This window comes from Anabrus simplex, chromosome 1 (genome assembly GCF_040414725.1).
Source record: "Anabrus simplex isolate iqAnaSimp1 chromosome 1, ASM4041472v1, whole genome shotgun sequence".
Taxonomy (NCBI): Eukaryota; Metazoa; Arthropoda; class Insecta; order Orthoptera; family Tettigoniidae; genus Anabrus; species Anabrus simplex.
The window spans coordinates 556,924,529-556,951,660 of record NC_090265.1 but is presented as its reverse complement, the minus strand read 5'-3'; the positions used below and the strand labels follow the sequence as shown (position 1 = coordinate 556,951,660).

At 42.3% G+C, this 27,132-nt stretch overlaps 1 protein-coding gene across 1 annotated transcript; it reads left to right on the top strand.

Moving 5' to 3' along the window:
* The first annotated feature begins 2,741 nt into the window (after positions 1-2,741).
* On the top strand, positions 2,742-25,649 carry LOC136869390 (glucose dehydrogenase [FAD, quinone]). The gene is given in 3 exon segments (XM_067144845.2): positions 2,742-2,766; positions 21,082-22,441; positions 22,443-25,649. Coding segments are annotated over 2 exon segments (1,899 nt in total). The 5' UTR covers positions 2,742-2,766; positions 21,082-21,095; the 3' UTR covers positions 22,996-25,649.
* The last annotated feature ends 1,483 nt before the right edge of the window (positions 25,650-27,132 follow it).

Genomic DNA, 27,132 nt, shown 5'->3' with positions numbered 1-27,132 from the left:
ACGTCAAATTTAAAAGCCAATACACGGTAGCTGAGGCCATACGATTATTATTAATATTATTATTACTGCCGGTTTGTTATGTGCCAGCCTTGTGGTAGCCCCTTTCGGTACTGCCAGGAAGGGGCTGGTGACTCAGACGGCCTGGGATCTCCCAGCCGGCTTGTGGGGTTAGGCTGGTCTTTCCTTGTATTGTTCTCGTCGGCCGGCTTACCTGTGAGTTTCTCGGAGATGCACCGGGAACGTTCTGCCTCTAGCCACCTCGCGAAAATTCTGCCTGAAATCATCCGAGCTATAAAAAGGGAGACTAGCCGCGGACAGTTGAGTTGGTGTTGGACTCCGTGCTGAAGTCAGTGAGAGACTCAATGCGTGGGCAGAGGATGACAGGGGTGTTGGCTGTCGCTAGTGTCCCACCGAGGTCTGAACCAGGAGCTATCGTTGCGGTGTCGGAGAGACCAGTGAGTAGATGGGCTGGTGTCGACGGAAGGGAAGACGTCTACTACCTGAGAGAACTGTGTGCTTGTGTACTTCTGTGGACTGAGGATCGCCATGAGCCAGCGAGGAAAACCGCTATCGTGAGTTGGACCTGTGTTAATGTTCGCTGTTGTGAGTATCGTCCTGCTGTTGAATACTGTTGAACTGTTTGGTCGCTGTATGTGACTGTGAATTACTGGATTACCAGTGGAGTCGAACCAACGAACAGTCATCTTGTGTGGAGTGGTCCGCAGCCCTGCGTTCAGATCCAGCAGTCTACACACAGCTGCTGCGTGAGGTAACTGGACCTGGGGAAGTGAAAGTAAGGATTAAGTGTCCCCAGTCCACAGGTAGAGTAACGGGCTGGACCGCCTAAGGAAGAGAAATTTGGAAACAGACAGTAATTTTATTAGTAAGTCTGACCATTGATAGCTGATTATAATTTTGTATCTTCATCATCATCATTAGTCGTTGTGCTCATTACTGAGCGTCGTGAATTCATAACTCTATCATTTCCGTGTTGCAACCTTGACAATGTGTCTCCATCCCCAGCGTTTTTCACATTTCTTTAATATGATTTGAAGTGGTAGACCAGTGATCTTCTTCGCCTGATCTATCCATCTACTTGCTGTTCTTCCTCGTGGTCTACTGCCTTCGATTTTGCCTTTCAAAATGACCTTTTCCACGTTCTCTCCGTCTCGTCTTAAAATGTGGCTAAGGAAGTGGAGGTAACACTCACTCACACGGGAAGATAGGCGTTTCTTGACGCAGAGTTCGTCCAAATGGAAACATAAGTTCTTCTTTCTGTCCAGGCCACACGTAGCATTCTCCGCCAACACCACATCTCAAAGGCATCAATGCGCATTTTGTCTTTAGCATTCACGGTCCAGGTCTCACAGCCGTACAAAAAGACGGAGAACACCAATGATTCTACCAAGCGCATCTTCGTGGCTTTTGATATTGCCCGGTTATCCCAGATCTTAGTAAGTTTAACCATTGCAGCACGACCTAAGACAATACGTCTTTTTACCTCTTTATCACAGCTTCCCGCGTCATTGATAACAGACCTCAAGTACACAAGTTCCTTTTTTATTTTTATTTTTTACAACTTGCTTAACGTCGCACCGACACAGATAGGTCTTACGGCTACGATGGGACAGGAAAGGGCTAGGAATAGGAAGGAAGTGGCCGTTGCCTTAATTAAGGTACAGCCCCAGCATTTGCCTGGTGTGAAAATTGGAAACCACGGAAATCCATCTTCAGGGCTGCCGACAGTGGGGCTCGAACCCACTATCTCCCGAATACTGGCCGTACTTAAGTGACTGCAGCTATCGAGCTCGGTACTAATTCCTTAACTATATCCAGGTCCTTTAGAAATCCCGTAAGTTGGATTTGACCTTGCCGATCAACTACCTTTAGTTTGGTCTTTTTGATGTTTATCCCTAGACCATACTGAAGACTAGTGTTCTTCACCCTTGTAAGCAGATCATGAAGTTCATCTTCACTACCAGCGATGAGGGAAGTGTCATCTGCAAAGCGCAGGTTATTAATTTTTCTGCCACCAATCGAGATTCCACCATTCCAGCCACTGAGAGCTTTTTTGATGACACACTCTGCATAGATGTTGTTGAGTTGAGGTGATAATATACAACCTTGCCTTACTCCATTTGTCACATTGAAAATGCCTGAGAGGTCACCATCCACCTTTATGGTTGCTGCGTGGTTTTTATACAGGCCTTTCAATAACGATATTAAATGCAGTGGAACCCCAGATTCCTTTAGCACCTGCCACAACTTGTCTCACATAACACAATCAAAGGTTTTTTTGTAGTCCAGGAAGCAAACGAAGGACGGGACACAAAGCTCGCGACATTTCTCAATTAACTGTCTCATGTTCAGGATAGACTCTCGTGTTCCTTTACCTGCAACAAAGCCTGCTTGCTCTGCGGATATCTACCACTTAACAGGTGGTCATTGATCGAAGATTCATATCAAGATGAGGTTTAATGATGTTCCACTTATGCACTAATCTCGAGTGTGCTAGGAGGTGAGGGCCGATGACCTCGATGTTGGGCCCCGTTAAACAACAAGCATCATCAAGCTAGGAGGTGATTACACAACCAACCCGCCATGACTAAGGAAATATCGCATTACACAATTAGTTCATGTTTCACCAAGGTCTGAGTGAAGATAAGAGATGAGTGGTCGAAGTCATTAGTTTATAAATAACTGCAAATAGAAATCTTGCTAGTACGAACTGGAGACGTCTTTCAGTGAATAGGAGACCGAAAGGAGGTAAGTCATTTTTAAATCATAAACCGCAGAGAAAGGGAAGTATTACAGCACCTGGAAACACCTTTACAAAGAACTCAGAATGTACACATTCATAACTTACAATAACTCAGAAGATTGCATGATAGCTCAGTCAAAACTCGTAGACAGGGACAAGGTCGTATTATTAAGCGTGTCAAAGAAAACATCCCATCGTATACAAGGAATACAGGCAACAGTTTGATACCAAAATTCTGTATGCAGAAGGGTTGCATAGACAAAATCCTCAAATCATCCGTGGTATGCTCTCACTGGACAAACACTATGTACTTGATGTATTGTGATGTTTTCCGCTATCCTATGCTTAATTCCACATTCATACAGCATGTTTAGTCATACTGCCTCTGCTACCGAACTCTAGATCCCTAACTGTCCAACTAACTGCTCGTATGAGGAGAGCTTATTCCATTTGCACAGTGTGTCAGCACATCTTTGGATCCCCTGGCTAATTCACATTAGGAATGACGTAATTGTGGAAATATAACGAAGGAAACAAATCCTTTGAACACATAGCCTATTGAGACCTTTGGCCTTCTCTCTGCCCGTTTACATGACCTGCAGACATCCTCAGCCTACTTGGATTTCTAGATCGGGTTCGCTACCTCTCATACCAGACAGATCCTAAGTAGGTCTCACGAGGCTGAGTGAACCCGATTTCAGCCTTCAAGTCCGAATCCAAATTCTTTGAGCGGCTGAGAATCGAACTCGGACAGGTCGACAGATGGAATGACTTCCAGTACATTAATACATGATCGTTAGTAAGTGTGTGTGTGTTGCCAATACTGGAGTTATAAGGACAGTGTTGTGCGGTGTGAGTGTATAGGGGTGGGGGGAAAGTTCCTAGCCGAAGTAGTAACTCTGTTCTTGATTCACATGGAAGACCATGGAGTCCATTCCCCGGTAGGAAATCGAAAACTTGACAAACGTGACTTCTATTTCTGGACATACACATCGTCCTGAGGGTTCACTCTACCTACACTTAAAATTGGCATCACCTTAATTCCTGAATGGCTTAGTCGGCCCGACACAGAACTAACCACTCTGTTCCATTTAGTACCTAGGTTACGATTAGAGGAAGCCGTTACCTTCCAAACCTCCTTCCTCCCGACCGCCTCCAACACCATTCATTATGTTCTGTAGGAGTGACGAGAATATCCACGCTTCTATTGAGATCTGTGCATTGATGTCCTCCGTGCAGTAGGAGCTTGTCAAATGGAGATTATGTTATATTTCACGGATCTGATGGGTTTGTACTTACCCGGAGGTCCCGGGTTCGATTCCCAGCCAGGTCAGGAATTTTTACCTGGACCTGAGGGCTGGTTCGAGGTCCACTCAGCCTACGTGATTAGCAATGAGGAGCTATCTGACGGTGAGATAGCGGCCTCAGTCTAGAAAGCCAGGAATAACGGCCGAGAGGATTCGTCGTGCTGACCACACGACACCTCGTAATCTGCAGGCCTTCGGGCTAAGCAGCAGTCGCTAGGTAGGCCAAGGTCCTTCAAGAGCTGTAGTGCCATGGGGGTTTGGTTTGGATGGGTTTGTACAGTATGTATTTATGTCGTTCTATGCATATTATGTATATATTACAGATTTAAAAATTTAGATATTGTCCGAATCGGTATTTTAACACCTATAGGGGTTAACATGGAAACTTGATATGACCGCTGGAGAAGGGAAAGGAATTGGTCACACAATAATTTCTACACTACAGCTGAGGACGTCTCCACAGTGATGCTATTTAGCTCTACGTGGGGCTGCGTAGCGGAGTTCTTGGGTGTTCGTCTTCTCTTAACAATAACACACACATAGGTTTTATGGCGGCGAATGGATAGGAAGAAGCTAAGAGTGGGAAGGAAGCAGTCGTAGTCTTAATTAAGGTACAGCCTCAATAGTGTTATTGGCTTTACGTCCCACTAACTACTTTTAAGGTTTTCGGAAACGTCGAGATGCCGGAATTTAGTCCTGCATGAGTTCCTTTACGTGTCAGTAAATCTACCGACAAGAGGCTGACGTATTTGAGCACCTTCAAATACCACAGAACCTGCCGAGTAGGGGCCAGAAGGTCAGCACTTCAACCGGCTGAGCCACTCTGTCTGGCAGGTACAGCCTCAGCATTTCCTTAATTCGGAAAACCAATTTCAGGACTGCTGACAGTCGGGTTCGAGCCCACTATCTCCCGAATGAATAGCTACGTGAACCAAACCAAACCGCGCGACTACTTGTTCGGCATTCGTCTTCTCTACCCAGGTTAAACTACTGAAATCCGACACAATCGACTGGTATTTTAATTTTCTTAAATATACTTAGCAATTTTTATTTATGGCTAAGTCATCATATCGGCAGTGGCTTCACGTTTTAAAATAAGCAAACAAGGAAGCTTGCAGTTTTAGGAGACGGTTGATATCGTGCTCATAGGCACGCGAACTCCAATTTTATGCCAAATGCGAATCACAGGGTCATTAATTTGCGTTTCAAAAAACCCACGTGCTTAGGCCGGATTCGAACCGTGATCGCTGTAATGAGAAACCAGTTAGACAATTTTTTTATGAGACATTTAGTCTTCCTCCTGACCTTTTTCCCTTGTGTATCAGGGTCAGCATTTGATGACTACATGGCTCAAGTCAAAGGCGCATTTATTTTTATATTCTACTTGGTTAAAACCGTATTGATACGCATAGGTTTTGGCGACGGTCGTATGGAACAGGATAGATCCCAACCACGGTCTTAACTAATATCCAGCTTCGGCATGATTAGTATGAAAATGGGAAGCCACAAACCATTTTAAGGGCTGTCGATCATCTCGGAACAAATTTAAAGCTACACGCCTCGTGCAGCATCCAGCTCATTGGCCAGGCGCAACGTTAACACATATTATACAAGGCATCAGCGAATAAATTGTATACATCTTTTTCACGTCACACATGTGGATTTGGCTCTGTTTTATGGCGGGGTGTCATTCCCGACGCCAACCCTATATGGGGCGATTTATTCACTATTGCGTGTTTCTGTGGTAGTTGTTAGTGTGGCGTGTTGTATTAATACGAGGAGGAGAGTGTTGGGACAAATGACAAACATCCAGTTTCCCAGCAGAGGTATTAATTTTACGCGATTAAAATCCTCGACCCGGCCGGGAATCGAACACAGGACCTTCTGAACCGAACGTTTGAACGATGATTATTCAGTCAAGGAGTCGGACAGTTATATACATCTATTGATCTATTAAAATAAAACTATAGCCTAATTTTGTCTGTACATTTCAAATGTTTGCCTCACACTTGGTATTTATCTTGGATTAGGTACACAAAAGTCGACCGAGCGAGTGGCTGCGTCACGTAGCTGTCAGCTTGCATTTGGGAGATAGTAGGCTCGAACTCCATTGGCGGCAGCCCTGAAGATGGTTCTCCATCTTTTTTGCTATTTGCTTTACGTCGCACCGACACAGAGAGATCTTTTGGCGACGATGGGATAGGAAAGGCTTAGGAATGGGAAGGAAGCGGCTGTGGCCTTAATTAAAGTACAGCCCCAGCATTTGCCTGGTGTGAAAATGGGAAACCACGGAAAACCATCTTCAGTTCTGGGCTGCCGACAGTGGGGTTCGAACCCACTATCTCCCGGATGCAAGCTCACAGCTGCGCGACCGTAACCGCATGGCCAACTTTCCCGGTAGTTTATGACCACGGTCGCTTTCTTCCCGCTTCTATTTCTTTCCTGGCTCATCGTTGCCGTGTCGCGGCAAAGTAAAGCAAATAGTTTTATAAAAAGTAGAAAATAGGTTCAGTTCATTGTCTGCCTATTTGCCTGTTTGTTACGTCACAGGAAAACGGCTTCACAGACGTGTTCGAAACTCGGTATGCAGATTAAGAAATAGCTGGTGTATGCAATAGGATGTATATTATTTGATTAATTTACAGTGGCTTAGCAATTTTAAAGAGCCAAAGAAGGAAGTTTCAACTTTCCCAGTTAATAGAAGCTTCATCGAAAAACTGAACATCATAGTTGTTTAAGACATCATTTCTGATCTTTTTAATGCCTTATTCTACCTTGAGAGGAATAATAACGGGCGTATTCTCAATTACAACATTTTTCACACATTTTCACATGTTGTAAAGAGTTTGGCCTATGCCAATGACTTCGTTTTAATGGCAGATTGTGCTGAAAGCCTGCAACCTAAGGGTACGTCCAAGATGCACGCTGGTTTTCTGAGTCAGACAGTCAGCGCCGAGTCGGCATAAGTATATCCTTTGTTGCTAAGCGGGACTGGCCATAATGCACGTGCACGCAGGAAGCCTGCACACTGGTAGTCTGACTCGGATGTTTACCGGAATGATTAGTTCATTCTGGTTTCAGACAACCTGCCGCGCAGGCTGTTGATTTTCGTGTTGAGTGTGTTTGACGATTTGTTAACGATGGATATCGAGTATTTGATTTCAAAAGTTCAACTTATTTCTCCGATATGGCATAAGCGAATTAAAGATCATTCCAATAGGAACATCGTCGATGGCTGTTGGAGAAAGGTTTCTATAGTAACTGTGGAAAAAAGGTGTTTATACTCCCCGTAAATATATCTTAATTAATTAATTGGATGTATATCACATCTCATTCGTTTTAACTTGGTTGTAACGTTGTCACCTAGCAGTAGTAGAGCTGCAGCCTCTTCTCTTGTTAGTTCCATGCTACACTGATCAGTTGTATCTCATATCTTTTCTTTTGTGGCAGCTCTGTCTGCGCTGACAACCAGCTTTCATAATGGCCACATCCCATCTGCCGCTCGGAGTCAGACAATCAGCGCCGACTGTCTGACTCTGACAACCAGCGCGCATCTTGGAGGTACCCTATTGTCTTGGAAGCTGAAAAGAAGTGCAGCGATATGAATTAGCATTTCGAAGAGTAAAGTGATGTCCGTGGGGAATAAACTTAAGAGAACTGAATATCACACTGGGAATACAAAACTGGAAGCGGTAGATCATTTCAAGCATTTAGAATGTGTATTTTGTCAGGATGGTTGTATAGTAAGTAAGATTGAATCAAGGTGCAGCAAAGTCAATGCAATGAGCTCGCAGTTGCGATCAACAGTATTTTGTAACAAAAATTATCCCTCTTTCTGGTCATTTGACCGGGTCAGGAGGCAAGGATAGGAATTGTGTCGGCTGCCGAAACTTGCCGCACTCCTCTGGGGCAATGATGAATGACTTACAGATGAAATAATGTTGGAGACTTTCTGGAATGAAAGATGACAGGGAAAACCGGAGTTCCCGCAGAAACTTCCTGCTTTTTCCAGCACAAATCTCACATGGAGTGACCGGGATCTGAACCACTGAACCCAGAAGTGAGATGCCGGCGAGCTGCCATCTGAGTTAAGTAGGCTACTCAGGATATCTTACTCATAAATTAGAAGTAACAGACATGAAAGTAGCGAGAATGATCGCTGGACAAAAGGGTGGAAACGATGCTAGGGTCATGCGAGGAGAATGGAAGAGGATAGGTTATCTAGGAGAATAATGGTCTCGGTCACGGAGGGTAAGAGTAGTAGAAGGAGGCTCGGACGACGATGGTTAGACTCATTTTCTAACGATTAAAAGATAAGAGGTATGCAACTAAACGTGGTCACAGAAATAGTTAGTAGTCAGTACGATTACACAGCCTTGCATACTGAACGCTAAAAGGTGTAACAGTCTATAATAATAATAATAATAATAATAATAATAATAATAATAATAATAATAATAATAATAATAATAATAATAATAATAATAATAATAATAATTGATTTTACGTCCCACTAACTACTGTTACAGTTCTCGGAGACGCCGATGTGCCGGAATTTATTCGCGAAGGAGTTATTTTACGTGGCAGTAAATCTACCGACATGAGACTGACGTATTTAAGCACCTTGAAATACCACCGGACTGAGCCAGGATCGAACCTGCCAAGTGGGGTCAGAAGGCCAGCGCTCTACCGTCCGAGTAACAGTCTATAATTATGTATGTATTGAAACGGTAACACCCTACGAGCATTCACGTTTCATTCTTTTATTAAGAGAAGCTCGCTAACACCCGGCCGTAAGCCTTTAAAACTTGCGCCGAGCGCACAGGCATAATGGGAACTGCGAGCAAGTTCGCGACGTTCCAGAACACCGGCCAAGGACAAGCGACGTCACGCAGAAGGTTCCTTCGTGTTCCATTGCTGCATGAACGAAATATAAGCGAGTCGCCAGCCTGGGGTAAGGCAGAATGTAAGCAGAAAGCCTGCAGTAAAGCAGAGGGAGTGCGCGGTATGCGACGGCAGTGTGCTGAAGGCAGAGAGTGGAGTGAGTCGGCAGTAAGCCGTGAGTCAGCGAGTGTGTGCAAGTAAGTCGTCGCGACATAATTCGTCTCTCGGTCCGGCTGTATATTGGAATTCGTTTAAAGACTGTGTTCTCGCCAGCTTGAATTCATTTAAAGACTGTGTTCTCACATAAACTGTGCCCGCTTTGAATTCGTTTAAAGACTGTGTTCTTGCATTAATTGTGTCAGCTTTGAATTCGTTTAAAGACTGTGTTCTCGCCAGCTTGAATTCATTTAAAGACTGTGTTCTCACATAAACTGTGTCAGCTTTGAATTCGTTTCAAGACTGTGTTCTCGCCAGCTTGAATTCATTTAAAGACTGTGTTCTCACATAAATTGTGTCAGCTTTATTTCATTTAAAGACTGTGTTCTTGCATTAACTGTGCCAGCATTGATTTCGTTCAAAGACTGTGTGAAAGCAGCGGTAGTATTTCTAGCCAGCCTCAATTTCCTTTAAAGACTATGTCTATCCGTTGAACTGTGTTGCATTATGATCTTAAGTGCCAGTGTTAATCTGAAAATCACGACGTACGGGAATTTGGACTGTCATTTATTTCGACAAATGTATTATGCTGGTGGAGTACAGTGCAGAGACTGTACTCGATAAATTTAATTTTCTTTATGAAGTGCTTGATCACCGCACCTCGGAAGGTTCTAGATTGTTTCATTTGCGTATTATTCCAAATACGAACTGTGACTCTAACTTTATCCTTGCTACTGTGGGAACTATTTCGGCGTGCTTCGCCATAGGGAAGTGTCACACCAGTACCCCACGACGTCAAATGTGGAAGCTCCACATTTCCCCGTTCCTGCCTCTGGTTCGAGTCGTCGACGGAGGACAACGCCGACGCCGACCGCAAGACGACGCAGCCGCCGCGGGACAACGTCCTCTTCACGCCCTCAGGGACAAATCTACAATTCAGCTATAAAAGGTGACATAATTATTTGCCTATTTCTTGAATAAACTGAAGGATCCACTTAATCATGAATTTTTCTTTCACTACCCTTCTCTCTTACTCTCTTAGCATGGGCCGTACACACCTTGTCGTTCCTCATGCTCTCCGATAAACTGAAGTACGGGCGTTCCTGTTACAGAGAGAAGGTAGTGAATAGTGGCACCAGTGACGTTGTGGCCAGATTAAAGAGAGTAAAGTGATAAAAATTAACTTTGAAATCAGTGATATCTTAACTTACCAATTCAAATAAAAGTGCATAGTACGTACGTTAATTCCAGTTCAGTGAATGTGTTAAAATTTTTGCGAAGTTCAATTCAATGACTTTGACGAAATTTTAAACTTTTGGCACAGAACTCTGATCAAGTTTATGGCACAAGTGATTTTTTTTTTTTCCTCTTTCTCTTGCTATGTAAAACATTTCAGGCATAATGTTCATGCACAGGCTTATATAAATTTTGATATTTATGTTGGTGAAATTTTGAACTTTACCATTGGACAATAATGGTGATATTTAATTTTATGCACAAGTGTTTGATATTTTGTGTTGGTGAAATTTTGAACTTTACCATTGGACAATAATGGTGATATTTAATTTTATGCATAAGTGTTTGATATTTTGTGTTGGTGAAATTTTGAACTTTACCATTGGACAATAATGGTGATTTTACGTATGAGGTGAATGATTGTATTTTCTGCATTTTGTGAAAATAACGACATTAATATGGAAAATATACTAGCTGCCATCGAGGCTTTGAAACTCAGTCTAAATGACAGGATTACGGAAAGTAACACTAATCTCGGGCGTAGAATTGCTGAATCTAATAACACTTTAGGAGCTCAACTTAAAGAATCTAACGCGACCCTGGAAGCCACTAAGGCTAGTATAGGTCAACTTAAGGAGGCTAATGAAGCAACTAATCGTAGTATCACTCAACTAAGGGAGGCTAATGAAGCCAACATTGTAAAATTGACAGAATCTGTTGATCAAAAATTTGCAGAAGTTAATAATAATTTGGAACGTAGGCTCAATAGTGCAGGTGCCGAAATTGAAAAAAGATTTAAAGAATCTAACAAAAGAATGGATTCTAAGTTTACGGAAATAAATGAAAGATTAACACGTGACTTAGAAACCATTAAGCAAGATATAAAATCACAAGTGGCGGAGGACTTAAAACTTGCTTTCCCGTCTTCTTCTCAGGAGGTCCTTAAAGAAGTAGAAAGCTTAAAGGAAGAATTTCAAGAGTCCCATGCTCAATTATCTCTTGCGCAAACTAAAATCGCGTCTATTCAAGACAAACTTCATGAATCTGTCAAAAATAATTTCATGAAGTTGGGAAACGAAATTACTCTTCTGAAAAGTCAGCAAGAGGAGGCCGATAAACGTGTCAAGACTCAGTTAGATAATGCTCACACGCAGATTACTCGTATCTGTCGCGATGTAGCAGAAGTCAAGACCGACATAGAGAAGGAGGTCAAGGAAATTGAGAATTCCGTACAGGGGAAAATTAAAACCCTAAAACTTGAACTCCAAGGGGGTATAGAAGCTCTCAACAGCAAAGTATCGCAAATCGAACAGGATGTTTCATCATCTAGCCTTCACAACACTAGTGGAGAATCCATGAATGTTTCCACAATTTTTAAAATAACTGAGGAAAAACCAGCCAAATTTTCGGGGAAAGAGGAGTATACTGCTAAGGAGTTTATCCTCAACCTCGAAGAATTCTTTCAAGAAAATCACGTTAAGACCGACCGTCGTTTACGAATAGCATCTCGATTGTTAGAAGGCAAGGCGTTAATGTGGTTTACCGCTTTTAAATTCAGTATTAACACTTACGAAGAATTTAAGGAAGCCTTACTTAGACGATTTTGGAGTGCTGAGGCTCAGCACCTGATAAAACTTCAATTATACTCTAGAAAGTATAACACGTCCGTCAATTCCTCGCGATATTCAGATTATCTCATATCTCAGCTAAAAAAGATGCAGTTTTTCGACCCTCCTTTACCGGAGCAAGAACTTATTCAGGTCATAACGCTGCAATTTCCACCAAATGTTCAGGAAATATTGGTGGCAGCAAACGTCCAGGACTTGGAGCAGCTGGATGAGGTCCTGAGGAAACTCGATACTGCGCACACTCAGAGCGCAGCAAAAGCAGGTCGAACCAAAGAAACTACAACCAACTTTACGGAAATGAAAACTCCGGTTCAAGTAAATCCAGAACCGCGAGAAGAAAGAGAAACTCGCCGAGATATTCCGTTTCGGTATAGAAGATCTAGGAATCGCCCCTACGAAGGGAGGGCTAAGTTTCAACCTGGACCTTCATGGAGGCAGGCAGCTAATCAACCCAATGATAATAGGAACTCCCAGCGGGAAGAATTAGAGAAACGTTGGAGAGAGACTACGGAGTATGTAAGGAATAAGAACAGGGAAGAGGGTTTACCTGGAGCAGCTTCTTTGGAATACCAGGCAGAGATACAGAGAAGAAATGAGAGAACGGAAATGGATCCAAGAGCTACGGGTACAAAAAAAAAAACTTTGTCGAAGCAATAAAGAGACTGCCTGAAAACCCGGAGGGAGGAGAAGTAGTATGTAGCGCACTCATTAACCATTGGTATTTAGAGGATGCAGATTTACTATATGAGGATTCAACACCACGACAGCCTCAGATACAACGCGGCTTACCGATCATTATCACTAAGTTAGGCAATATGATTGTCCACTCTCTAGTAGACTCGGGATCGCAAGCCTCACTAATTTCGCAGAAATTAATAGATGCGGCGCAGGAGACGATCTACATCTCAATCTTGCCGGTTGCTCAAGTTAAGGTTAAAGGCATAGTTCCTGACAAAGCTATTAAATGCAAATTCCAGGCGTTTCTTGAGTTAGAAATTGGTGGTGTTAAGTTCCAACATCTATTTTTGATTTTGACGCAAATGAAATTTGACTTAATTCTTGGATCAGACTTTCTCATTCAACATGGGGGAATCATTGATTATCCCGCTAATGTGATTAAATTTTTCCACGTCGAATCTGTAGGGCTACAGTTGGTTACTTATAATGACGTGAAGAATCCGGAATGTGAGACCCCGGTGGGCATAGTAGAAGGCAAGATGAGCGAGGCTCCGCCTGTCGAAGAAAGCGTCCACGAAGAGGGGCGACCCGAGGAAGTGGGACCCGTAGAGGACCAGATGGCGTCCATTATCGATGATGAGTTTAACGAGGACCACTACAACTTCACGCTTTTCGCCAATGTAGCTGAAAGCCCAGATTACGATGATGATAAAGTAATAAAGGCAATCCAAGAGCTTTTTAAGAAGTTTCCAGATGTATTTTCTGAGAAACCTGGAGTCATTAAGGGTTTCAAGCACCACTTAGATGTTACTGACACATCACCTTATAAGAAACGGCCTTATCCGATACCCATGAAGTACTTGGAAGAAGCACGGGTCATCATTAAACAGATGGAGAATGATGGAATCATATCAAAATGCGTCACACCTTACATTAATCCTCTGGCTATAGTAAGAAAACCAAATGGTAATCTGCGCATATGCCTCGATGCGAGGGCTTTGAACGATAGGCTTGTGTTAGAATATGACCACCCTCCCCTACTCCGGGATGTAATTAGGAGATTTCATAACATGAAAGTATTTTCTGCTATGGACATGGCTTCTTCATATTTTCACATTTTATTGGATGAAGATAGTCGGAAATTTACCGGATTCATCTTTGATAATGTCACTTATGCCTTTAATAGACTCCCTTTTGGCATTAAGAACTCTGGTGCAGTTCTTATCAGAGCCTTAGAGGAACAACTTTCCGATGAAGTAAAGGCAATCACCACCATTTATGTGGACGATATCATCATCGCGTCCGAGTCCCTGGAACAACATGTACGAGATGTTCATAAGGTGTTGGAGGAATTACAGACCAAGAACTTTAAAATTAACGCCAAGAAAAGCCAGTTTTTCAAAACTGAAGTTTTGTTTTTAGGCCATCTTATTGGAGGGAATGGGATCAAGCCCAATCCGGCTAAGATTCAATGTATTCTAGAATTTCCTAAACCCACAAGAATGAAACACATCAGGCAATTCTTAGGCCTCTGCCAGTTCTTCGCACAGCATTGCCCTAATTTTACTGAAACGGTAGCACCCCTGCAGCAGTTGTTGAGGAAGAACAACAGGTGGAAGTGGACTGATGTCTGCGATAAAGCATTTGTGGCGACAAAACAGATGTTGAAAGACAATGTTCAACTCGCCTATCCTAATTACGAGCTACCCTTTTATATTGAATGTGACGCCAGCCACGTAGGGATCGGTGCAGCTCTTTTCCAAATTGATCCAAGGGAACCTGAAGTTCGCATCTTTCTCTCGTTCATGAGCCGCAAGTTGAGACCCCATGAAAAGACTTATACGATAACAGAGTTAGAAGCCCTTGCCGTAGTACATTCTCTCGTTTACTGGAAGAAAATAATCTTTGGATATCCGGTGATTATTTGCACAGATCATCAAGCTCTGACGTTTATTCTCAAGTCAGACATTACAAGCGAACGGATAACCCGATGGGCGCTGTTTGTACAGCAATTTGATATCACTGTTGTTCACAGGCCCGGAAGGAAAAATATCCTAGCCGACGCACTAAGTCGGAATCCGACAGATGAGGTTTCGATCCATGCGATTGAAGTCATGAATGAGGAAGACGAAGAGTTCTTGCGACGACTAAAGTATCTAGCGCAAGCTCAAGGAAGAGATCCTCTAAGCCATAAGCTGATTCGTTTTTTAAAAGGATTTATCCCTCAAGACGACGACGAGTATCCTCGTATATCTAGGATAGCTCAAAATTTTTGCTACCATGATGGCCTACTTCACAAGTACGTCGACCTCGCTAGAACAACAGATCGTATTTATGCCCCTCCTCAAATAAGGACTGCTATTATATGGCATTGCCATTCCATTTCTGGACACGCCGGTACGGACAAGGTCCTAAACCTGATTAGAGAAAGGTTTACCTGGGAATACTTACGCCGTGACACCCGTAACACCATTAGGACTTGTGATATTTGTCAAAGGATCAAGCCCAATAACAGGCTCCTCCGGGAATATCCACGACCTCTAATACCTGAAAAACCTGGCCAGATCTTCGCAATGGACCTATATGGACCTTTGCCCAAGACGTTACGTGCCAACAGATACATTGTTGTCACCATAGATGCATCTTCTAAATACACTATGTTGCTTCCAATTCAGAAGGCAAATACCGGGAACATTCTCCGCAGGATTCGTCGAAACATCATTCCCGAGATGGGCAAGCCGGAATTTCTCTTAACAGACCATGGAAGTCAGTTTACCTCCATGGAATTCCAAGTTGCACTGGAAGAACTTGGGATAAGGCATATCATGAACTCCATCCGACACCCGGAAGCCAACCCAGCCGAACGGGTTATGCGCGAAATTGCCAGATTCTGTAGATTGTATTGTGGACAACAGCATTGGAAGTGGGTTGAAGTTCTGCCCATTATGCAAAGGATCGTCAATACCACCATACATGAGTCTATTCAGGACATCCCTTTGAGTGTACATAAAGGCCTCACCCCTGACAGACCTTGGGATCGAGTTTTGCCTGATCAACCTGACGCAGCAGTGAGCCAACAAGCTCGCATTACCAAGGCACTTCGGCAATTACGACATGCTGCTCAAATCCGAGAAAAGAAGTTACGACATCACAAGTTTCGACAACCCTTACAGGTGGATGACCTAGTATTAATACGCAAGCCTGCAGTTTCACACCCTGACCAGGGAATTTACGCCAAATTTTGTCCCTTGTTCATAGGACCCTTCAGGATACTTACCGCACCAGATAATGGTGCCTACGAAGTAGGAAGGGCAGATAGCGACGTTGAGGGGATCTTCAACTCGGCCAATCTCAAGAAATACTTTACTAGGAGATGAGCGAAAAGAAAATCGCCCAGCAATTTTCTTTTTCCCGAGCAGGGGGGGGAGATGAAACGGTAACACCCTACGAGCATTCACGTTTCATTCTTTTATTAAGAGAAGCTCGCTAACACCTGGCCGTAAGCCTTTAAAACTTGCGCCGAGCGCACAGGCATAATGGGAACTGCGAGCAAGTTCGCGACGTTCCAGAACACCGGCCAAGGACAAGCGACGTCACGCAGAAGGTTCCTTCGTGTTCCATTGCTGCATGAACGAAATATAAGCGAGTCGCCAGCCTGGGGTAAGGCAGAATGTAAGCAGAAAGCCTGCAGTAAAGCAGAGGGAGTGCGCGGTATGCGACGGCAGTGTGCTGAAGGCAGAGAGTGGAGTGAGTCGGCAGTAAGCCGTGAGTCAGCGAGTGTGTGCAAGTAAGTCGTCGCGACATAATTCGTCTCTCGGTCCGGCTGTATATTGGAATTCGTTTAAAGACTGTGTTCTCGCCAGCTTGAATTCATTTAAAGACTGTGTTCTCACATAAACTGTGCCCGCTTTGAATTCGTTTAAAGACTGTGTTCTTGCATTAATTGTGTCAGCTTTGAATTCGTTTAAAGACTGTGTTCTCGCCAGCTTGAATTCATTTAAAGACTGTGTTCTCACATAAACTGTGTCAGCTTTGAATTCGTTTCAAGACTGTGTTCTCGCCAGCTTGAATTCATTTAAAGACTGTGTTCTCACATAAATTGTGTCAGCTTTATTTCATTTAAAGACTGTGTTCTTGCATTAACTGTGCCAGCATTGATTTCGTTCAAAGACTGTGTGAAAGCAGCGGTAGTATTTCTAGCCAGCCTCAATTTCCTTTAAAGACTATGTCTATCCGTTGAACTGTGTTGCATTATGATCTTAAGTGCCAGTGTTAATCTGAAAATCACGACGTACGGGAATTTGGACTGTCATTTATTTCGACAAATGTATTATGCTGGTGGAGTACAGTGCAGAGACTGTACTCGATAAATTTAATTTTCTTTATGAAGTGCTTGATCACCGCACCTCGGAAGGTTCTAGATTGTTTCATTTGCGTATTATTCCAAATACGAACTGTGACTCTAACTTTATCCTTGCTACTGTGGGAACTATTTCGGCGTGCTTCGCCATAGGGAAGTGTCACACCAGTACCCCACGACGTCAAATGTGGAAGCTCCACATTTCCCCGTTCCTGCCTCTGGTTCGAGTCGTCGACGGAGGACAACGCCGACGCCGACCGCAAGACGACGCAGCCGCCGCGGGACAACGTCCTCTTCACGCCCTCAGGGACAAATCTACAATTCAGCTATAAAAGGTGACATAATTATTTGCCTATTTCTTGAATAAACTGAAGGATCCACTTAATCATGAATTTTTCTTTCACTACCCTTCTCTCTTACTCTCTTAGCATGGGCCGTACACGCCTTGTCGTTCCTCATGCTCTCCGATAAACTGAAGTACGGGCGTTCCTGTTACAGTATGTAAGTATGTATCAAATAACTATGGAAATATTCGTTCTATCTGAATAGTGTAGAGTCAAAAATTCAAAACCTGACGCTTGAGATGTTTTAAAATCCTGTATCGGGTATCGTCGTCCTCGGGTGAGGCGGTACAGATCCGACAAAAAGTGTTGCAACTCACTTATTTTTACAAGACACGTTCCTGACGAAATGCGTCTGCCAGTATAAAATGCAATTGTCCGCTTATGAGAATATCATAAACAAATACAATGAAATATACGAGAAACTGTCATAATGGTTAAATAAATATGTCGAGTGAGGGACAAGTCTGGCAAGTGAGGCTCGATGGGATGTACCTCACGGTGTGTCAGTGTTATTGCAGGGGAAAGCTCTTTGGTTATCAGCCAGATCCTTACAATACTATTGTCGGCACACTTTATCTGGATGCATTTGTATACGGCGTTGAGTAAGGAGGGAGCTGACCCGGTTCCGGTAGCGCTGCCAGCTGAATAAAAATGAAATCTGAATGGAATCGAGAATATGATCTATCGATATGAAGTTTCTAGGGGCTGCCTGGCCGAGGCGGTAAAGGCGTGCTCGGTTCGCCCGAAAGGACGTGGGTTCGAATCCCCGTCAGGAAGTCGTAAAATTTAAGAAATGAGATTTCCACTTCCGGAGGTGCATATAGACCTGAGGTTCACTCAGCCTACACCGAAAATGAGTACCAGGTTAAATCCTGGGGGCAAAGACGGCCGGGCGTAGAGCTAACCACTCCACCCCATCAAGTGCCGAGGTTACGGATAGTGGAAGCCTTTACCTTCCACCCCCTCCAAGGGCCTTCATGGCCTGTACGGAGAAGACTTTGCTTTGCTTTTTGATATGAAGTTTCTAAACCGTTATTATCTTAAGCCAACAACTGTGTCACATAAACATTATATAACATTTCTCGATGCGAATCTTGTTCCTAGCATGAATTCTATAGTTTGGCTTTGCTGTGTAAACAACAACTGTACTAGTACGTAAAGTGTACGCCAGATGTCGCACAACGATGCTTAAGCGATTCATAGTTTGTGTTTCAAAGGTTGTCAGTACGAATCTCGAAGATTGCCGAGGTCGACCGATTCAGCACTAGGGTGTAAATGCATCCAGATAAACTGTGCCGATAATACGTATCCCCGCTCAACCGAGTGCCAGTTAGCTCCGAGGAAGCGCAATCGCCTGTCAAGGTGAGAACCAGGGTTCGAATCATACCATACTACACCTTTAAAATAACATCTTTTAGAGTGTTATGATAACCAAATACGTGTGTATTTCTGTTCATTGCGAAATGTGGCACTGTGTTTTTTATTATGTTAGTTCTGTAAAGGACATAACACCCCATCCAGTATACATCATTTTCAACAACTTTTCGGAGCCGACGTGACATTGACTCAACATGCTTCCTGAAGCATTCCTCGTCGACGGTTATTATCCTGTTATTGTATATTTGTTACTCTATAAGCCTTGTCTGTGATTCCAGTTAATTACTCATAGTTATAGTAACTGGATGTATAGTTCATGTGTGGCATGTCTCACCTGATGCCACTCATCTCCACTAGATGACATTACTGCTGACGACAGGTACAACAGTTAGTGAAGTACGAAATTCACTTCGATACGGACATGATGATGATGATGACGACGACGACGACGTTGATGATGATCACGCTGACGCTGTTAGGTTTGTTACGAACTGCTCCGTGTTCGTTTTCAGTCTACATCATCCAGAGCCCATTACTGCCTCCCGTGGCTGATATTAGAGAATCATTCCTTTCTCTACCTGCGCTCTCTCCAGCTTCCTCCAAATTACGTCTGGCTTAATTTCCGGTTTTCACCAGAAGGTTGAGGACAGATACTCATTATAAGACCACTAAAATATAAAATTAAAATGTCACTCACGCAGTCGCTAGGAATGGAACAGCGACTAACTGTCTCAAAGAAAATACCTTAAAATAACGTCAGTAATGGAAATTCGTTGAAAAGTCAGTGTAATTACTCTCAAAGGTATTTTCTAGAATTATTATTAAGCTGCCTCAGTGAATCAGTGCTAGAACTTATGATTCTAAATTCGTGGGTCCGATCCAGGGAAACGTAGTTGATATTTGGAGATCTGCGGTGGAGGTCCACTTAAGAGTCATTCGACAAAATTCAAATTAGTTTAGCCATAGAACTCGTCCAGTAGAATTCGACTTACACTGATAGACAGCAGCACAATCGGATGTCGACATTGGCCACCACTTCATAACGTCTGTAACTCTGTTGCTTCGACCGTATTATTATTATTAATATTATTAGCAAATGTACCCGTGCTTCACTGCGGTATTCTACAATGTATACGGATTTCTATGTAAATTACTGTACAAGCATTGAGTAAGATTTTATTAAACTGCACGTCCCTTAGCGGTATGTGAGAAATATCACGGGATTGTAATGACCGGCCACATTTCCTGCTGCCATTCACAATCAAGTTCGGGAGTTTCTACCATAACGGCAGATCCCTTTTTTCAATGCCAGTCACAATCGAGTTGGGGTCTTGAGTTGACATAAAACGGATAAATATCTGACGAAATTTTCAAAACAAACGAAATTACAGATAGCGGACGCCCTATAACTTATACAATAATAATAATAATAATAATAATTAAAAAAATAATAATAATAATTTGTATTATTATTCTGCAATTACGGTATCTACTAATTAGTGTGGAATAATGGGGGATTTAGGACATACTCGCTATTGACAGTGAAATTCAGAACTTGCACAGTACAGCTTTCCAATTCTCTAGTTCAGAATAAGTTAACGTGGTCGGTTACCATGTTGGGTTATTCTTTTAATGAAGCTGCATACTAAGAATGAGAAGGTATTACCCTTGGGTTAACGAAACAATGTTGCTTAAAATGTTCCTTAATTAGACTAACTTCCTTCTTCATAAGTATACTTCAAGGAAGGGAAATAATCTTTAAGCCAAGCGTAAACCTTTCTTTAAATTATGATATTACGAAAACTAACATTATTTATTTCTCGATATAAAAGCTGATGAAGGAAAAGACCAGGAGACCAAATTGTATCCAGTTAAAGAATTAAGAATTATTAAGAATGAGCCTCATAAGAGCAAGAACATTTATAAAATGAGATACATTTTTAAGGTGATTATACAGTGAAGACGTTAGCCTAAACCTTACAGATGATCAGCTTTCTTTATTCAAAGATGTACAACGTCATGACCACGAGAGTGTAAATTCTCTTCGGCTGTGAGCCATTAAATTGGACACGAAGGTTGGAGACTCTTCGTCTACATGTTTAAATAAAAGGTTTCAGTAACTAGTCCTCACTTTCTTGTATTTTCAGAAAGGCATATTCTGGATCACAAAATTTACTTTGTAGTTTCATGCTCTGATTCTATGTTTACTATAAACATAGTCCATTGTAAGTCCAAATTTTCAGTAGATGATCATCGTATTGAGGTGTTTATTGTTATCAGTTCCTATTCATTAACCTCTGTACTTCTGTCTACGATCATTATCAATATTTTGTATCTTACTTTTTCCCAGATCCTCTGGCAGCCATGGTGTCCACTTGTGAACCCATGACCTCTCACTGGACCAGTAGTCACGGCGCTTGTTCTCCTGGACTATCAGGTGCTGGAGCAGTGTTGTTCACCAGTCTCATCTCCACTCTATTGGATCAACAGGCAAAAGTAGGAGACACTTCTATCTACCCTCCAGACGAGACAAATCTTCTCTCAGAGTACGACTTCATCGTCATAGGTGGAGGATCCGCAGGAGCTGCTGTGGCCAGTCGTCTTTCAGAGGTGGAGAACTGGAACGTCTTACTTCTTGAAGCAGGGGGTGACCCACCGCCTGTATCAGATATTCCCCCTCTGTTCCCATTGCTACAAAAATCGGACATCGACTGGCAGTACAGGACAGAGCCTGAAGAAATAAACTGTCGTGGATTCAAAGATCAACGTTGCACTTGGCCGCGAGGGAAGGTTTTAGGAGGTAGTAGTATTCTCAATCTGATGGTGTATGTTCGTGGACATCGATGTGACTACAACCAATGGGCATCAAACGGTAACACAGGGTGGTCTTACGAAGAAGTGTTGAAATATTTCCAAAAATCGGAGGACTTCCGCTCAGAGAAACTTATGAAAGATGAATACTATTCCAAATATCACAGTACTGGAGGGCCTCTAACTGTAGAACATTTTGGATTTGAAAATCCTTTAGGAGAAGATATCATGAAATCAGCTGAAGCGCTGGGATATAAAAGGCTGGAGGATGTGAACGGTAAAGATGCCATTGGTATCGGTGAGATGCAGGGAACTCTAAGGAACGGTACTAGATGCAGTACGGCAAAAGCTTTCCTAGGCCCAGCAAAGGGTAGAAAAAATTTACACGTAGCAAAAAATGCTCTAGCTACCAAAATACTGATAGATCCAGACACAAAGAAGGTTTATGGTGTTCAGTTCCAGAGGAACGGCCTTGATACACATGAGATCAAGGTGTCCAAAGAAGTTATCGTGTCTGCAGGTGCAATCAATTCTCCTCAACTCTTAATGGTATCTGGAATAGGTCCCAGAGATCATCTGGAGAAGACTGGAATCAGTCCTATAATTGAAGACTTAAAAGTAGGAGAAAATCTTCACGACCATATAATGCTCCCTATCCTCATAGTAACATTAGACAAAGATATCGTACGATCGGAGAACTACAAACTCGATGCCGCTTATCAGTATCTAACGCAAAGGAAAGGAGTACTTAGTAATTTTGATATTCGTGTAGTTACCAACTTCCTCGATACCAAAGAGTCACCAAAGGAAGCGAATGAGAATTCGTGTCCGGATATGCAAGTCATTTATATACATTTCCGAAAAAAACGAGACAGAGATGCTATCAAAATATCTTGACGGTTTTGGTTTCACGAAAGAAATGGAAGATCAGTATTTGAAGTTCAATCAGGACTCTGACATCGTGTTATTTATTCCCGTTGTGCAGAATACTAAAAGCAGAGGTAAAATATTATTGAAAGACAAAAATCCACTGGAATATCCTCTAATTTACCCCGGGTACTTCAATAATGCTGAAGACATTGAGACCATGATGTACGGTATCGATTTTGTGAACAGACAGCTGAAGACCGAGGCTTTGAAGAAGCACGGAGCAGAACTGAAACAGATCAAAATCCCAGCTTGTAGTCATTTACAGTTTAATACGAACGAATATTGGCGATGTGCTATACCACAAATGGCGACAACATTATACCATCCAGTAGGAACTTGCAAAATGGGACCGAACTCGGATCCTGATGCCGTAGTTGATACAGAACTAAAAGTGCGTGGTGTTAAGGGGCTCAGAGTGATTGACGCTTCAGTCATGCCATCAATAACAACAGGCAATACTAACGCACCAACCATTATGATAGGCGAGAAAGGAGCGGACATGATTAAGAAGGAGTGGCTATAAAGCTCTTGATAGAGAAGTACCATTACAGGTCACGGCACACCGCACACTTGTCTGTATTGCGCAGGTTGCACGCCAGTGTTATGACAGCAGGAACGTACCACCATATCAACATCAGTGACGCACACCGGTGTCACCACTCACGTGCATATGGTACTACAGACCACCAGCTGGCATCTAGCTCTTTACATACTCTACAGAGCATCACGAGCACTGAAGCAGTGGAGTTTTCAGTTTACTTCGTCTGCAGATGAGAAACGCTCCTGAATTTAACATCAGACTAATGCAGTTAGTGAAAAAGTGAATTGAAAATTATAATTATCCATCCGGTAATTACTCGAATAAATTAACACTGGAGTAACTTCGGACAGTACCGAGCTCGATAGCTGCAGTCGCTTAAGTGCGGCCAGTATCCAGTAATCGGGAGATAGTGGGTTCGAGCCCCACTGTCGGCAGCCCTGAAGATGGTTTTCCGTGGTTTTCCATTTTCACACCAGGCAAATGCTGGGGCTGTACCTTAATTAAGGCCACGGCCGCTTCCTTCCCATTCCTAGGACTTTCCTATCCCATCGTCGCCATAAGACATATCCGTGTCGGTGCTACGTAAAGCAAATAGCAACAAAAAAAAAATACTTCGGACAGTAGTGGGAGAGGCATTGTACGAAGATGGTTTCTACAGCTATTACGCATAATTGTTTGTACAGTATAGTATGAAATTTAATAGTTCCATACTTGACATGATCATCTACGTTTTGATTATTTAGCAATCCAGTATTCAACTCATCCGTGCATAAATTTGTACAGTACGTTTTGGGAAGTGATCTCAATATTTCTGCAATTCTTTTAAGTTTTAAAACTTCCGTGGATGATTCACACGCAGTTAATGTGTGTGTACAAACAGTAAAATAATTGTCTAATATAAATTACAAATATTACTTTATTAGCATTTTTTTAAGGTTTGCCACGAAACCAGTCCTGAGGTGGTACTGAATTTAAAATGACGTAGTCTTTCAAACGCCGTGCACACTGCTAGCGTCATAATATCCTTTTCAGGAGGGAACATTCTGTAATATTTACGGTAGATAGGAATGCTTTCTAAACAAGCGCGTGTATTTTTGCGCCTATCAGCTGTTTGACACGGTAACATACAGATACATGTGCGGGAACAGAATCTGTTACACCGATGGCGTGCCAGCTGAGTTTCAGAATATATGCATGCAACTTGAACAAAACAGACTGGTGTGCGGCCTGCCTAAGTCGCTTAGAAGAACTGTGCTTCAATGGCCTACCTAGAAAATAGTCAATATTATAACGAGATTGTCAAACAACAAGGTGTAGAAAGCACTGATTTATTTCGGCATCACTACTTTATTTTCGGCATAGACCTAATTACGGAATTTAAGTATTTGTGTTAGCGTAAAATGAATGCCTTGATGATAAAAGGTGGCATGCTGTTCGTTGAACACCTTCTACTAATTAAGCTTTACAGTCTGTTCACCCGTATCATTACTTCAATAGCAACGAACTCGTCTGATGTTGATGGATGGCCACTCCATTCTTCTTTTTCACAGTCACTCAACCCTCTCCAAATTCACAGCATCACTTCTGCATTGCTATGCACATCTCCTCTCGTAACCACACATTCGATATCAGCCGTTTTGCAACAGTGCCAATGTTCTGGTTCACTGACTTGAGCACCTGTCCGAGATTCATCAGTGTGACTTCATGGTATCGAATGGATCAAACGAAGCGAGCTCCGTTCCTTTACTTCTTAGCAAGTAAACAGAAAACCTTAATTTCTGACTTATCTTCGTAGATTATTTTGTTTACTTGTGAAAAGTGATATTAAATAATGAAATAGGTGCCATAATGTTTCCAAAATCGACACCATTCACACAATAATAGGAAGCTTATTTTATTCAATCACCGAAAGCATCAACTGACTTCTCATTTGCAGGTGGAAATTTTTTACTTGAGACAGAGTTATTAACTGATGTGTCATCTTGTCTTAGCATTTGCTTTCAGAAGGTAAATGAGGTCTTCTCTCTTATTTCTCGTATAAAAACTCTCGCATTCTGCATTGCTGATGTTCGTGCTATTTGTATTATATATTATCATTCTTCTTTTCAAAATTTGCAAATTATTTATCTGGAACCACTTAAAGCAGGCTAAACTCTTGCTTATTGTAATTTATATAGTAGAAAATATAAATTTGTATGCATAATTTTTGACTGTTCTAATATGTAAAGATAACAAACATGCTCTTCGACAAGTGATCTTGGAAATCAGGTCACGATCATAATTTTGTCTTTGAATACGAAATGTCGCAATTTTAGCATATCTGAAGAACATGAACAGTTTATAACTATTGATAAGTCTGATGAAACTGAAATTATATTTTAAGAGTTGAATGTAGTTTTCTTTGATGCTGTGGGAGAACAAATTGGCAAGATTTGTGGCGTGTGTCTGTGTATCTACAGTGTTAGAACATATAACAATAATACTTCCGACTGACGAAAATGTTATTTCTATCTCAAGGACTCCCGATGTATAAAAATACGTACGTTATCATCAGGGGGAAACAAAATAATTTCATTTACTATGGTCGTACTTTGTGAAAATGTAAGGTTTCATTGAAATAATAAAACTGAAAGATAATAGTCATGAATTAAGGAATGCTATTCCTTTAATGCAATTTTGTATTAACCTTTCGTTAGGAGCACTGTTGTAAAAGGTACCCCGGTTAGCAATTCGATCACAACGGATCTGCGTCATTCCTCCACTATTCATTTCTTTACTAGAGAGTATGAGTATTTTTTTTTGCAACTAATAAACATACTTTAGTTGTGTCAGTGATTTGATAGGAGGACAATGAAGCTGTTGTACCTTGTGCAACGTGCACCAACTCAGTTATTTTCCAATTCCGCAGCTCTCTAATGGGTATATTGTATTACTGTATCTACCACCCAGATGTCACCCAGATGGCAGATTCCCTGTCAATTGTTTACCTACTCTTGTTTTAAATGATTTCAAAGAAGTTGGAAATTTATCGAACATCTCTCTTGGTAAACAATTCCAATCCCTAATTTCCCTTCTTATAAACATTTGCGAACCTCCGTGGCTCAGGTGACAGCGCGCCAGCCTTTCATCGCTGGGTTCCGTGGTTCAAATCTCGGTCACTCCACGAGAGATTCGTGCTGGACAAAGCGGAGGTGGGACAGGCTTTTCTCCGGATACTCTGGTTCTCCCAGTCATATTTCATTCCAACAACACTCTCTGTCATTCATTAATCATCGCACCGGAGGAGTGCGAAAGGCTTTGGCAGCCGGCACAATTCATTTCCTCGCCGCTAGTTGGGGGCTTCGTTCCATTCCTGACCCGGTCAAATGACTGAAAACAGGCTGTGGATTTTCATTTTCATAAAAATTTTGCTCCGCTTCTCCTCTTCAATTCCAGCTTTATCTTCATATTTTGTTCTTTCCTCATTTTGAAAACTCCACTCACTACTAATGTCATTTCACGCCACATCTCCACTGACAGCTCGGTATATACCGTTTCTTCAAGCTGTTCGTCTCCTGACTCCCAAGTCCCATCCCAAAGTTTGCAACATTTTCGTAACACTATTTATTACAAATTATGCTTCTGTCCTTTGTATCTCTTCCAGTTGTCGAATCGAGTAAACCTGGTGAGAATTCCATTCACTACAGCCATTCTCCAAATGCGGTCTTACCGACGACTTACACGCTCTCTCCTGCATATCCTTACTACAACCTCAAAATACCCTCATCCCAATTATCATGTACAATCCCGTTTGTGTGACTATCCCAATGATTATCTGTCATTATATTAACACCCAAGTATTCCTAGTGATCCCCTTGAGTTACGACCACCCCATCAACACTCCTCTGTATGTACGTATTAGCTGTTGTACCTCTGGTTCACAGATCCGTCTTTATACGAACATTGTAGGAAATGTATCTTTATCTACTACAAAAAGCTAGGCGTTTTCTGAACAGCTTTGAGTTTGAAAAGTAGGCCTTTCCTGGACCCTGTGAAATAGAGTTACTTCATCGCACATGTTCAATAAAGTAACCTTACTGCACACATCATGACTTGGTGTATTACATCACTGAATTCACA